At 40.1% G+C, this 13,990-nt stretch overlaps 1 protein-coding gene across 1 annotated transcript in view; it reads right to left on the bottom strand.

Annotated features, from left to right (window-relative positions):
- SORCS3 (sortilin related VPS10 domain containing receptor 3) overlaps positions 1–13,990 on the bottom strand; it is a 306,718-nt gene that overhangs the window by 77,319 nt on the left and 215,409 nt on the right. Inside the window, exon 7 of the mRNA XM_065672945.1 lies at positions 10,231–10,349. Within this exon, the coding sequence (XP_065529017.1) occupies positions 10,231–10,349 (119 nt within the window). The remainder of the gene's footprint in view (positions 1–10,230; positions 10,350–13,990) is intronic.

Raw genomic sequence — 13,990 nt, 5'->3', positions numbered from 1 at the left:
CCTTGACAAAGTTTGAGAAATCAAAAGCTTTGTGGTCTGTGGTCTTTCTGAGCCAGTTAATATGAAGCCACCCACAATTCTGCTGGCAGGATTTGTGTGAAGCTTTTCCCAGCCAGGACCTCATCTTTGCATGATTTACATACACAGTTACAACAGTTCCAAAAAATGATCAAGCCTTCAGCAAAGTTTTGGCAAGCACTGTGGTAGAGAATGAATTTTGGAAAGCCCAACTTAATTTATTTTGATGAACTTTTTCTTTTCCTATGAGTAAACTCTCCAACACTGTAAATCCCAGAGATTATGATCATGTTTTGCCCTCTAATGCCTCTCTTTAGTTCACATTTGATGAATGTCACCCTATTATTTGCTGTGAGCTCATCTGTCACGCTCAGTACAGAATTAGCTGGGTTTGTCTTTTTCCTCCTCCTTTGGTAATGACTGGCTCGTTAATCTGCTTCTCTGGATTCTATTTTATGTGTCTAATTGGTCTTCTGGCTGGTGGAAATTATTCCTTTGGATAAATGTGTTTGTCATTAAACACATCTGTCTTTCCTTTCCTGTGTTCTCTCTTCCTCGGGAAGATCTGCTACTTTTCCTTAATACTTCCACATTTTGTTTCAAGACTATTGTCTGGTCTTGCTTACATCAGGTGACACTTAAGAACAGAAACATGAGAAGTTTCTCTTTAAAAGCCCTTAAAGTTTCAGCATGCTGGCTCACCTGCCTCCTGACCTGCAACAGGACAGAGCACAAATGTGTACTCAAGGCTGTAGAGAAATATAGAAAAACTGCCATAAAATCTATTCATCTTTGTAACTTTGGTGACATGTCTAGAAACACACTAAGTTATTTCTCATTTTAATGACTGAATATGATTCTTTAAGAGGAGGGGGTTTGTTTTTGTTTTCTCTTAGCAAGATGGTAACAAAAAATACATGTCATCTAAAAATGTTTGGAAAGCAAGCAGGATGAGTTATGAAGTACCAGAATGTAAAGACATGATAGATGATGTCAGGAACTGTAGACCACAGTGTACCAGGCTTCATTCTCATCTTCCTGGATAGCTGATGCTGGGACCTGTTATTTCCAGTGTAAGGTAGGTATTGATGTAACAAACATAGAACTTCTAAATCTATGACATGACCCTGGGCTAAACAAGACTCCATCTGCCTCCTGTTGTTCAAAGAACTCGCAAAAAGCCTAAAGAAATATGAACTGATGCTAACAACAGAGCACGATATATTAGAGGCACAGCCTTGGTGGAGAAACAGTGACAACGTGCATATAGTGGACATTTCCTAAGCCAATGACTAAAAGAGAACAGAGGGCTCTTTTCTACATAGCTTATCAACCCGGGTAGTTTGCAACAATAACAATCACTTGTCCTGCACAATTAATGAACAGGTCATCTACGTTTTACACTGTTGATAATGTTGAAAGCAAAAAAGAATTAATAATAATAGCACAGAGCAACCCACAATGACTAGACATGTTTCGACATTTGTGATTCCTGTCATTTTCCTCCCACTTCAAGCATAGTAAATGACAACTCAGTCTATTACAGAACCAAATTTAAACTTCCTTGTTGATAGTAAGTACTTGATAGTACATAGCTGATGTTACTTGCAATACACCCCTAACTTTTTTCCTGAGATAACTTCCTCTGTTTGCAGAGTTTCCTCCTTCCCAGTACCATTGAATGAACTGGTAGAAATTAAAAGCTGAGAAACACTCAGTATTGTAATGGCATCCAGAATTTGTGTTCTCCACCTGCATAGGGTGCCCTGGCATCCCTCCTGTCCACTTTAAACTTAGTTAGCGTTTCTCCTTCTTGTGAGCATAAAATCGGCTAAACCAAATTGTGGATTAAAGCATGGAAGAGTGATGACAAGTTAAGCAGGCAGGCTGCTCCCCTCATGCCTTTACAGAGCTAGCTGCTGTCTACACCTTGCACAGGTTTGCCACCATGAGGACTGAAAAATTATGCTTCTTCTCACAGCCCCAGTGACAGAAGAGATTCAGAAGACAAGGAATCATCTACATGAATCATCTACACATCTACATGAGCCTAGTGTAATGCTCTTCCTTCCTGATTATTCACCATAGCCAGGACAAACCATCTTCCAGATATTTCTGGGTACTGAATTTTTCCACTGCCCTGGCACAAATCACATCATGATAAGTACCATCTAGTCTGAATTATCTCCCTGTGGTTTTCATTAATATCATTACTTTTGCACAGTCATTAAGGCAATATGTAGCTACCTGAGTGTGCTGCAGAGACTTGAGGATTAGAGTTTCTGCGCACAAAACACCTTTAAGCTGCCTGGTAAATTCATCAGGCTTTCAAAATGTGCCACTTTTTAGAGTGTCATCAGTGAAAATTTGCTAACAGAAAGGAGCACTCATTACGCTGGCCCAGTCCCTGATCGCTTCCCTCTCCTCTCAGAGCTATGATGGCACAGCTATAGGACAGAATAATCTTCAGTAAAAATACTGTATTTGTTTTAAAAGCAACTCCTACAGAAAATCTGCGTGGTTGCACCAAAACATGAGCCACATTAGAGCTGCAAATGTACGTTACTCACACAGAAACCAACTTAAGAGAGGAGCATAATTGTACACATTAAATCTCCTTTTGAAGGATTTCAGAGGGAACGTATGACTCTGCCAAGGTAATCCTTTACATCTTCAGCTGCAGACGCTGCTGATAAATGTGAGGGGAGAGGAGAGAGTGATAAAAGCAAGTACAGCACAAATAAAAAATAAACAGTAACTAACTAAATGTTAATAATTTCTCATCAACAGATTTAGGTAAAAGTTCCAAATCTGATATTTGCACAGCAAAGATGAAACAGTGCTAGAAATGGATGAAAAGCACTCAGCAGTCAATAAGAAAGTAGCTAACAACTTATTGCCTCTCTTGCTTTAAGGAAAGCTTTTAACTAGCACCTGGGATGCACTTTCTTTCATCTGTATGGATTAATTTCCCCACTGGAGTGCCCTCCAGTATTTTAAATAGGGGTAAGAGAAGATCAGCTGTAGCAGGTATTATTCACCAGTAAAACAGGTGTAATTGTGTTCATCATTTAAACGTCTTCATCCTATTAGTTTCATAATAAGCTTTTAATGATTTCTTCAATAAAAGACTCAAAGACCAAATCCTACAAGTTGGAGAGTGCTCCATTGTCCCGCCAAGCCGTTTTCTCTACCATCGATCGCAAAGATAAAAATCAATTGTAGCTAAGCAGGGTGAAGTTAAAAATAAATTGCACGGATTGATTTCTGTTAAGACCTTTGGCTCTTAGTTAAAAAATGGAGGAAAGAAGTATATATTTGAACATGCTATATTTAGCATCTATGAAAATAAAGAGAAGGTCCTAGACTGGGAAATCAAAGCTTGATATCTCTCCTCCTATCTTGGATCACTGCTGAGACGTTTCATATTAAAATGAAAATAAAACAAAAATAAAGCCCCCAACACACTAAATCTTTTTCCTTTCTTTATTCCTGAGGAAATTTACTACTTATTAAATTGACAGCTTGAGAACTGAAGTCAGGAATCTGTATGAATTGGCACAATCTCAGCTGTGGCTGCGGGTTGAAGTCTGCTCATCAGATAACTGACTTTGATTCAGCAAGCGTGTTCATTTACCCTAGCCTTAAATATCAAATAAACTTGAAACATACACTCATGCTTTACTAATAAGCACTTCCAAACTTTCCTAAACAACCACAGTTACAACCAGTAATAGCAATAAACTATTTCTCTGAGTTAAGCTTAGACATACTTAGCTTATAGAATTAGGAACTTCTCTCTCTTCCCTTTATAAAACACTAAAAAGAATGTCCCCTCACCTCAGTTCTAAGGTTATAAATAATAGAGAGTTTTATTTTCTGAGCCTGAAAAAAAATTCTCATAAATCTATCACTTTGATAAAAAAAAAGACTTTGATTCAGGTAAAAAAAGAAAAATAAAATAAAATCATTTTCTACCAAAAAAAAAAAATAAAATTCATCAAAAAACTTCAGCTGAAATTTTTGGACACACTCTGATGAGACTCCAGGCATCCAAAAAAAGGCAGTATTATCCATAGGCTCTATAAGAAGCTATCAGTGATTGTGGGTGAATACCGACATTTGCATATGTTTTAAGGAGACTTTTCTGATGCAAAAGAAGGCTGAATTGGTTCGACAGCTTTTGGCAGAAGTGTTTGCTCCTCTAAACCAGGGGAATTATTCAGATATGTATTATAAGAATCCCACTTAGCTCAACCACTCAACAACATCTGGAGAAATTCTGGGCTTGCTCACTCTCACTCATGCTAGTGAGCAGGCTGAGGTGCTGCCCTGATGTGCAACTCTCTGAATTAAGCAAAACTCTTCTAAGCACAAAATTACTTCAGAAGGTGAAGAAGAGCCAGACACATGATTGGTACCAAAGAGGAGGTTTTTGACTTAAACTTTTCACATTCAACATGGAAGTCCTACCATCTATAAGAACTGCAGCTGCTCTCACACTGCTGCATGTGCAAGTTGCGAGTAAACACCATCCCTTGCTTCTAAATAGCAATCCCACAGACCCTGCCACATTCAGGACTATAAATCACAACCAAGCCTCACTCTTTCTTCTCAGCTCCATTCACACTCCTTCCTTTATCACATCAACCTTGAAAAAAACGGCAACCACCAGAGCAGCTTAGTGTTTTGGACATTGGACCAACATATGTCCCAGGACAACCTGATGTGAAGGAATCTGGAGTCAAGAGACAGCTGTGCAGATCTCATGAGACTGAATCATAAATTGTAGCAAATGTCAAAGAAAGCTGCCAGGAAAGGTTCCCAAGAGAAGAAATGGTGAGAGTGGCCAGGTGAGAATCAAGAGCCTGTTATGAATTTCATCTTTCAGTTAAACACCATGATAAATTCTGCCATTGGATTGGAAAGAAGAAGGGGCACTCATGTTCTTACTCTTTGAAGGCCTTGTGAAGTGCTAATGTACTGCCTTTCAGCATAGCTCTCTGGTTAATGGAACAAAGAACTTCCCATTTAAAGTGGAAATGGATCAGGGCATCTGAAGCAAACAGCCAGCAGCCCTTTCCAGTCAGTGCTTGAAGGTGTCATTCCTTGTCCTTATGAGGTAAGACCACCAGCCAAAGGCAGAGCTGGGAGTGCTCATCTCCAAAGGCATTTGTTTGGCCTGCTAGAGAAAACAGGCATCACTCCCAAATCGAAAAGCTTCTAAATCTCAGGAGGAGTCTTCCATGCCCAGTAGCTTTGTCATTGCCATGGAAAGTGCTGAAAGTCTGAACTACTTTTAAGATTGACTTCAGCTGCACTCTCTTGGGATAGTAGAGAAAAATAAAGACATAAAAAACAATGAAGATAGGTATTGATCACCCATCTACACATCCTTGTGTTGACTTACAGCCAGTTCAAATCAAAAAGGCCAAAGTTACCCTGAAGGTCTCCAAGCACTGACAGAGACAGAAGCTTAAGGAAGAAACAAGGACAGTGTTCACTGCATGTTGAGCAAAAATAGTATGATCCCTGGGAGGAAAGCCACACACTGAAGGGTTTATACGAGGAAAACGCAGCAAGGTTAATAGTGGGAGGAAACATATCTTATGAGACCTACATCTGTAGCTGCAGAAGAGAGAAAAAAAGACAATTTTCAGAGACCAAATCCTTCCTCAAGTCCCTTAGGATCTCGTGAGTATGCCTAAAAGCTTATCTGTCCCTTTTACAACTCCCATCAATTCCAATCTCATAAAAAATGCTATCTCTCCCTGCAAACTGACTTCCTTACATCCTTAGGCCACCAGTGCTATAACAGCAGTACTACCAGCAGTCTTCATGCCACACATTCTGAAGAGTTTAATCATTATTATTGTTCTTCTCCCAATACCTAGGGTTTTGTGTGAAAATACATTCCTTACATGGGTCTGCACCAGTGCCCTGGGAATGTCATCAGTCCTTGTTACCAACCAGGCTCATCCAGCATTGGACTCCAGCAGAACCACAGAGCTGTTACACCTGAGACAGCTTGCACATAACCTTTGGGTAACTGGGACAACCACTTCCAATATCAAATAGGTCCCTATGGCAGCTGTAGGTCTGTCCACAGACAAACTACTTTCTGCAGAAACCACTGTCCCAGAGCAAAGCTGATTTCCAGTGAATGCACTGTCATATTCATACCCCATTACACATTCTCACACCACCACAAATAAGCAACACTGTACTGAGGCTTTTTTCGACAAGACTTTCCTCACGACCTGCAAGAAGTCATGACACTTGCTCATGCTTTCATTCATTTTCAGTGGAATGTTTTCATCCATTGGCAAGGAAACATACACAGATCATTATGGCTCTTCTCTTTAAAGAACTAAGTAGCATTAATGTTATTTGTTTACTTACAGGGAAATAACAAGTTTTCCTCCAAACAATGCTTTCTCACTCAAAACAGAATTTTCTGAAAAAATAATGCCCATTTTCATTACAGCCTACTGCATTTTAGACTCTTTTCAGCAACTTGAGTAATTCCATTAGAAACCTTGATATAAGACTTGCTTGGAAAATACTTTCCCCTGAATTCCCCCTGTGATTCATTTTTACCATAGCAATTCTTCAAAATATCAATACACTAGATTCATCCATAAAACAAAAGACTATCCCTGACCCCTGGGTCTTATAATGTAGACTCTGCACATAAGAATACCGTAGCAGTTCAGGTAATTGTCAGGATGTCAAATCTTATAGGTAGCTGCAGGTTATCTCTGCACCTAAGTTTAGAAAGTGCTACTATCTCACTAGCGTGTACTGAAAGGCACCAATAAGGAAAGGTGTGGTACAGCTATAAAGAATGGCACATTACAGCTGTAGAGAAAGTATGGGCTTCACTACTGCACAGCTATATAATTGAACACAACTGACACTGACCTTAACGGCAAAGTTGCTCATCAAGTTAGCTCCATTTGGTACAATAAATAAATTCAGACATATTCCAAGGTTTTCTCACAAATAAATGACTTGCTCTGTAAGCTGTATGAATTTTAAGTATTAAACATGAAAGATGATGATGAAACCGGCTCCTGGCTACATCAGAGCAATCCTGGGAACTGAAAAAAAAACTTATTTGCACAATAGAGAGTAGGATTTTCTCTTGCTATATCAATTTATGCAGAATTATCCCATCTTAGTGATATGCTAGGCATCCTTAAATAATTATTGATCAATCAAATAGAAAGTAAGTCAATAAATTCAGAGTGATCACCTACTGTTTTATTCATAAGAATTCTTCCTACTCTTTCTTAGTAGCTATTTCTTCCTTCCTTCTTCATTACCTTTTACATTTTTCATCATGTGCTGTTATTTATCTCCTTTGCCTGGTAACCAGTCCCTGTCTTTTCGAACTCTCTTCATGAGCAAGTTTTTTTCAAGGATCATTCTCATTTTCTTTTTTCGCACTGCAATTCTGCAAGATCCTTTCAGAAGTGCTGCACAACAGCATTCCACATGATAACGAATCATTGATTTATAATAGAACTATAACATCTTCCGTATTCTCCTTTCCCTTATCCATTATGCACCGTAGTATCACATTTGCTTTGAGTGCACAGTTACACAGGTTAATGCATCCCAAGATTCTTACACCACAGGCCTGTTCATCAACTTGATTAGAATGGATATTCACTCATAACTATGCAGACAATCTAAAATGTTGATATCAATAGCTGGGATTCATCTTCCTTCATTTTAGCTGTCATAAAGCTATACTTACATTCCTTCTAATATTAACGGGAAAGCAATATTCAGAGAGAACAGTCTTATCCCACAATAAGTGCAATAGGAGATAAATTGCCCCAAAGGTTTTGATCTTTCCACACACTTTTGATCAACCAGTTTAGGCTAAAATTTTACTGCTTGTATGACAATAATTAAAAGAAACTAGTTCATTTCTCTACTCCAAGATGCTACTTCTGATTTGTTCCAGCACAGACAGATCAGAACTCACACCCCATCCTTTATGCAGCCATTAAACTTCACCAGATTCTTAGCATTTAATTTGATATTTATTTATTCATTTCTAATATTTGAAATTCAAAAGAGCTGGCTCCCGTATTTCTGTCCAAGATTATCCAGACTGAGTGATACGCATGGGACACTGCACACACAGTCAATCCGACGCATCCCATAATAGGCAACCATATCACATAGCTTGTAAAACTAACACATCCAGGACATATCAGCCCTCCTACATATGTACCGAGCAAACACTCTGCATAGCCTATCGACCATATGCTGGACACGGTGGATTTAACACACCTTCAGCTCAGAGAGGTGTGTGCTGTGAATCTGAAGTGCCCACGTGTTACTCTAGTACTACATGGCCTCAATCCATGCCCAGTTTCTGCAGCCCAGTTTCTGCAGCCACTTTTGACAGGCTGCTGGACAGTCAGAAATCCTGCAAGTGTGATACAAAAAAGAGGGAAAGCGATAGACAAGCATGAAAGGTAGAGCCTCCTGCCCAATGCAGCAGAAACATTCAGTGTGCATGTCACGGCTTAAGCTGAACCCAGGATAATGCATATTTAAGATTTTTTAAAAGTGGGGGTACATAATTTTAATTTCAAACACACATTAAGCTGTAATAAAACACTGCTAAGGATAGTTAAGGCACATATACATACATGCATGTTTTTGTATACACACACTCCTTTTTTTAACTTGAAGCAATCAGCAGCTATTAGCCTGAGCTGCTCACTGCTAATTTGAGGCAGAGGAATACGCATACCAGGCAGATGTTCTCAATGAGAGTTCACATTTCTAAACAGAGAACCCTTGTTTTAATACAGGTGGGAGCTGAGGAATAAGAAACATCTGTAAAGCCTCATGCTAGCCTTAAAGAACTGGATGTTCCACAATGCCCTCAGACATAAACCACCAGATTAAGAGAGTCTCTCTGAAATAGTCCTTGGAGAGTAGTGCATTTTCCAATTGGAAAGCCTCTAGTCAAATCATGACTTACTATGTTGCAAAAGCTACATTCTCAGTGTTTTCTAGCTGCAGGTCTCCTCAGGATGCCAAAAGAAGCAGTAGCAGGCTGGGTTTCCTGAAGGAATGAGAGGAGCTGTGGCTCCCTCAGCATTCAGTCATCTCCAAAGCAGCAGACTCCCCTACACATGGGAGAAGCCTTCTGGTGTTAATCAAGTGAATGCAGTTTTTGTAGTGTAGTCCTTCCAGGTCATAGAGATCCTGTCCTCCACCAAATCCCAGCACAGAATTATCAGCCAAACTCCCATTTCTAAGAAAATTTCACAATAAACAGAACAGAACTTTTTTATAATTGTGAGACATTAATGAAAAATGTTCCATCAAGGAAGTAAAATAGGAGCTTAATGTAACCCAGTGCTGCTCAAAAAGGAAAGAGTATGTGTTTTCGGTACTACCTGAATCCAAGCTCCATCTCATCTCATTCCTCTTCTTCAGCACTGGTGACAAGCAGTTAACATCATCATGTCTGTAATCTCTGTGCCCTGTGAACTTTCTACAACCTGGCCCATGTTCAGGAAGTGTTCTTCCATACTGTGTTATTCCTTCTTACACTTCCCCAGGTATGAAATTGGGAGAGGTAGCCTTGATCCACATCCAGCACACAAGTTCCCAGAATATCTCAAAACCAAGTAGTTTCTCATTCCATTCCTGTCACTTTCTCCTCATCTCCAACACCATCAACTAGCTGACAAACAGCCATCTTCCACTTTGAAGTTGCCCTATAACATCTTTTTCCAATTTTTCTGCTATTTTACCTCGTACTGTAAGTTTTTGTTCACTCCATTAGCATTACTTGACTGTCAAATCAGCATAAACCTTTCAATTTGTTAAAATGATCATTCACACCTTCCCTCTGTTCTGCTCTATTCTCTCCATCACTAGCTTCTTTGTGTCATCCAAGTAGACACAACAGCAAATTAGAGCTTCTGTGAACCTCATGGACCATTGTGATTACTGGTGATTGAACTTACAAAATACATTAGATTCACCAAGACACAAGTGATGAGCAGAGAAATCAACTGTTTTGTCCCAGATTGCATTGACAATCTACAGCAGGCACGTACAGACTCCTAGCTCGTGACTTGCGGTCCTAAAAATACACCTCCTCTCTTGCACAGAACAAGTACTTCACAGAGATGGAATTCATGTCACATTTGTACCAAGCCAACATACCTGGATGAAGATATATTCATCCTGAACAACAAGGGAGCTGATGTCAATGGAGCGCGAGAATGGCCCACTCCTTTTGGTCTCTGAGCACTCTTGGATCCGACAGGTCAAATAGTGTGTGTCTGTAACAGGAGAATACGCATACATGAGAAATGACCATGCAGGAGCCTGTTGTCTGCAAATGTCATCAGCAGCTCTAAAAAAGGTCTCCGAAGGGAAGTCTTAACCTCAGCTCCAACTGGATAGATTGTTACTGCATGATCTACCTCCAGCCTTTGAAAATGTAACTGCTCTCTGGAGTCAGAAATACAGCACACTTCCACACCCATCATTCCCTTCCCCATTGTGCCGACGGCCCTCAGGATATTGGAGTTTAAACCGTAAGTGGAGGGTACAAATCATAAATGCATCAGAAAATTGATGATGAGACCACATGAAGCAGAAGAAGATTTCAAAAGCCACTCAGGTAGAATTATCAATTCCACTACCCTGTCGGGAACCATATCCCCATCCTCCCCCTGAAATACTATACTCCTGATGGTTTTAATTGTGGTTGTAAGACACAAGGAGACAAAAAAAAAAAAAAAAAAAAAAAAGCCCAAACCAGCATTATATTATTTTGTTGTGAAAATTACAAGCATCTCTCAAAATTAAGTCTTTATAGCCAATATAGGCTAGATATGAAAACACTATGGACACGAAATAGCATGACTAGCTGAAGAGCCACAGCAGTAGTTATATGCACTGCAAGTGGCATCAAGCACTTCTGTCTAGAGAGAAGATAAGACCATCACAGTAATAGGATGCCTTGTCAAGCCTTGGCATTGCTTGAGAGACGAACAGGATTGGGAGAAGAACATAAGGAAAACGTAAGGCAAAGGCAGACGTACAGAAAGTTGCTTGGAGCAGCAAGAAGAGATGTGCTCACCTCCAGCAAATTGGCAGGGGATTAAGCATTATTTCACTTAGGCTAAGAAAGGATCTCATGAAACAGAATAACCAAGGCACTGTGTCTCTGGATGTATGTAATCTAAATATGCCATCTCTGCCTTTCAATTGCCTAAGAACTGCAAATTAGGAAGAAAATGAAAATACAACTAAGATGACAGCTGCAGTGATAAAAGGGTCATATCTTTTACACTGCAACACTTCTACAGGCTTCTTAAATTCACACACTTGTTCCCTTTTCTACAAAGGGTGAGGACAGACCATCAATGAAGAAAACAGTGTATAAGTGCATAAGTGTGAGCCTAGTGCAGTGATTTTTGTTCACAACTGCACCTTTTAACAAGGATCCTGTCAAATTGAGCACAAAAGCATAAAAGGGAACTTTAAAAGGACAGTAGCTAGCCTAGCAAAGCTGCTTACAGGATTCTCCATCCCATAAAACCTGCTATTGCCCTTGGTCTGTGTCTTTCCAGTGGCAGCAAAATATGGTTCTGTGAAAAGCACAGAAACTGAACACAGCTGAAATCCTCTGACACTCAGCTAACTGCCCTTCCCGATTCAAAGACAAGATTCACAAGCTGGCAGTTTCCCTTTCCAAAGCCTCATCCCACCAACAGAATCTTAAGAATGCAAAAAGAATGCAAGTCAGAGGCATTAACAAGAATAGTAACTTTTAAAAAGATATTGTCTAAAAAAAAGTCACAAACTACAACCAAGCTTTAATCTAATAAAGGTTTGTGCCCAATCGCAGGACCAAAGGTCCACGTTTAAAGACCACAGATGGGCTTCTGGGTGGAGGCACTGGGAATTTGAGGTTAATAAGGGCTATGTGGCTGATACAGAGCAGTTGCATAGGTCTGGTACAATAATGAAAACAGTCCCACTGATGCTGCTAATGCAGCAGAAACTGTTGCTGGTGCCAGCTCAGAGTACCTGGAGGTAATTAAAGTGTATGGTGAAAAATATCTGACCTAGAGACAGTGCCAGATAACTGGAGTATTGGAGTTGTGCTTTATCCTAGCAAAAGATACCAGCAGCAGTAGAGAGGTCAGACTCTCAGCTGGGACAAATTAAGTTTCTTTATCAACTGACACATACACATTTGGTCCAGAGCTGTTATTTACTCCCTCGGCATGGAATCTAAGACAACTTTGTGGTGGATAAAAGCAACTTCTCAGAAAACAAGAGGGTCTTATGTACCATCATGCTACCCAAAGAACTCATCAGTCTTAACTTGTTCCATGAGGTAGCACTAAAATTAGGCAGAACAAGGAGGAGAGGTCAGGAACCATATTTTTAGAAGCTCATTCCCTCTGGTATGTTCTCCCACACAGTCGCTTGGATATTCTTATCCCTTCAAAAGGGGGATAATTTGCTGCTGCTGAGTGACAGAATGGGAAGAGGAATAAAAACCTGTCACAAAAAAATGCAGATAAATCACAAGTGTTGACATGACAACTAGCTGCCTGCCTATTGGGAAATGTGTCATTTTGAGTGTGTTACACCAGCAATCAAGTATACTCAAAGAATGGCACCTGGTTAATATTCACACAGAGCTGGTGGTGGAGAAGGGGGGTAGCTCACTATCCATTTCACATTTAGTCTGTTTACGTATTTTCATCTATTTTACAACAGAAGGCTAGCTATGAAAAAAAACCAACCCAACCCACAGGCACAAAAAAACTATCTTCAAACCTGTCTGCCTTTGGACACCAAAATAAGTTCAAGTCTTGCTTATTTTCCTGCTGCCCCACCAAAAAATGAAAAACAATTCCCTTTAAAACATGTCCAAAAATCAGGTAAAAGATATGTTCACATTTGTCTGTGACTCAAAGCAAGAAAAAAACCCCAAGATGCTGCTCAAGCTTCCTGAAGGGTACGACCTCTTCATGAGCTACCATCCCATTCACAAAGCACATCTTACCCTATATAGAAACTACAGCGCTCCTCAGTGTAAATGGCAGTTACGAGAGGAGCTGTTATCTCCCCCTTCTCTGAAAGGAGTTAATTTTTCAGCCCTGATTTGCGCAGCCACAAGGAAAAAGGACAGCTGCCCAGAGGAGCAGGTGGCATGTGCCCAAGCTACGCCTTTAAAGCTTTGTTTACCTTTAAGTGGGAAGTTTATGACTTAAGGGAGGTTGGCTTCTACATAGGGATTATTTTCAATTTATATATTGTCCCACACAACATCAAGATTGGAGGATTTAGGCATTGGGGGTTTGGTTTGGTTCAGTTACGGGTTTTTGTGGGATTTTTTTGTTTGCTTGTTTCTTTGTTTAATTACATTCTACGGCAAAAGGAATTCAGAAGAGCTGCCCATTTCCTAGATAGCCTCAAAAACTTCCTATGCTTATAACCCAACTTCCAGCTACTTTCTCAGCCCATCTGTGAATGAGGCAATAAGGACATCAAGCAGCCTGGAGGGCTTCCTGCAGCTCAAATCACAGCATCCATAACTGCATACAAACCCTTCCCACCAACTTATCTCGCTTAGGAGTAGGGAATGGCTTTCTCAGACATGCAGCCATTTTGCAGTCGAGCAAGAAATGCCTCCCCATTGCTAAACAACATGGTTCCCATCTCGAGAATTTGGAGTGTATTTTTACCCTTTTTAGAAGCAATGAAACTGAAACAATTTCATGAAATTTGCAGTGATAAGCTGGTGAAATAAGCCAACCTACTAAGCCTCTTCTTTGCCCACCAGTCATGACAGCTTTGGCAGGAAGCAGGAGCACACAAGAGGCTTTCTCTGGTAGACAATACCCAAAGATGTGGGCCTCCGAAGGAAGACACTGAAACACTCAAACCTGTTACT

The sequence above is a fragment of the Lathamus discolor genome, chromosome 3, assembly GCF_037157495.1.
Source record: "Lathamus discolor isolate bLatDis1 chromosome 3, bLatDis1.hap1, whole genome shotgun sequence".
Classification (NCBI taxonomy): Eukaryota; Metazoa; Chordata; class Aves; order Psittaciformes; family Psittacidae; genus Lathamus; species Lathamus discolor.
The sequence above is the reverse complement of the archived record's forward strand: the minus strand, read 5'-3'. Positions and strand labels throughout refer to the sequence as shown.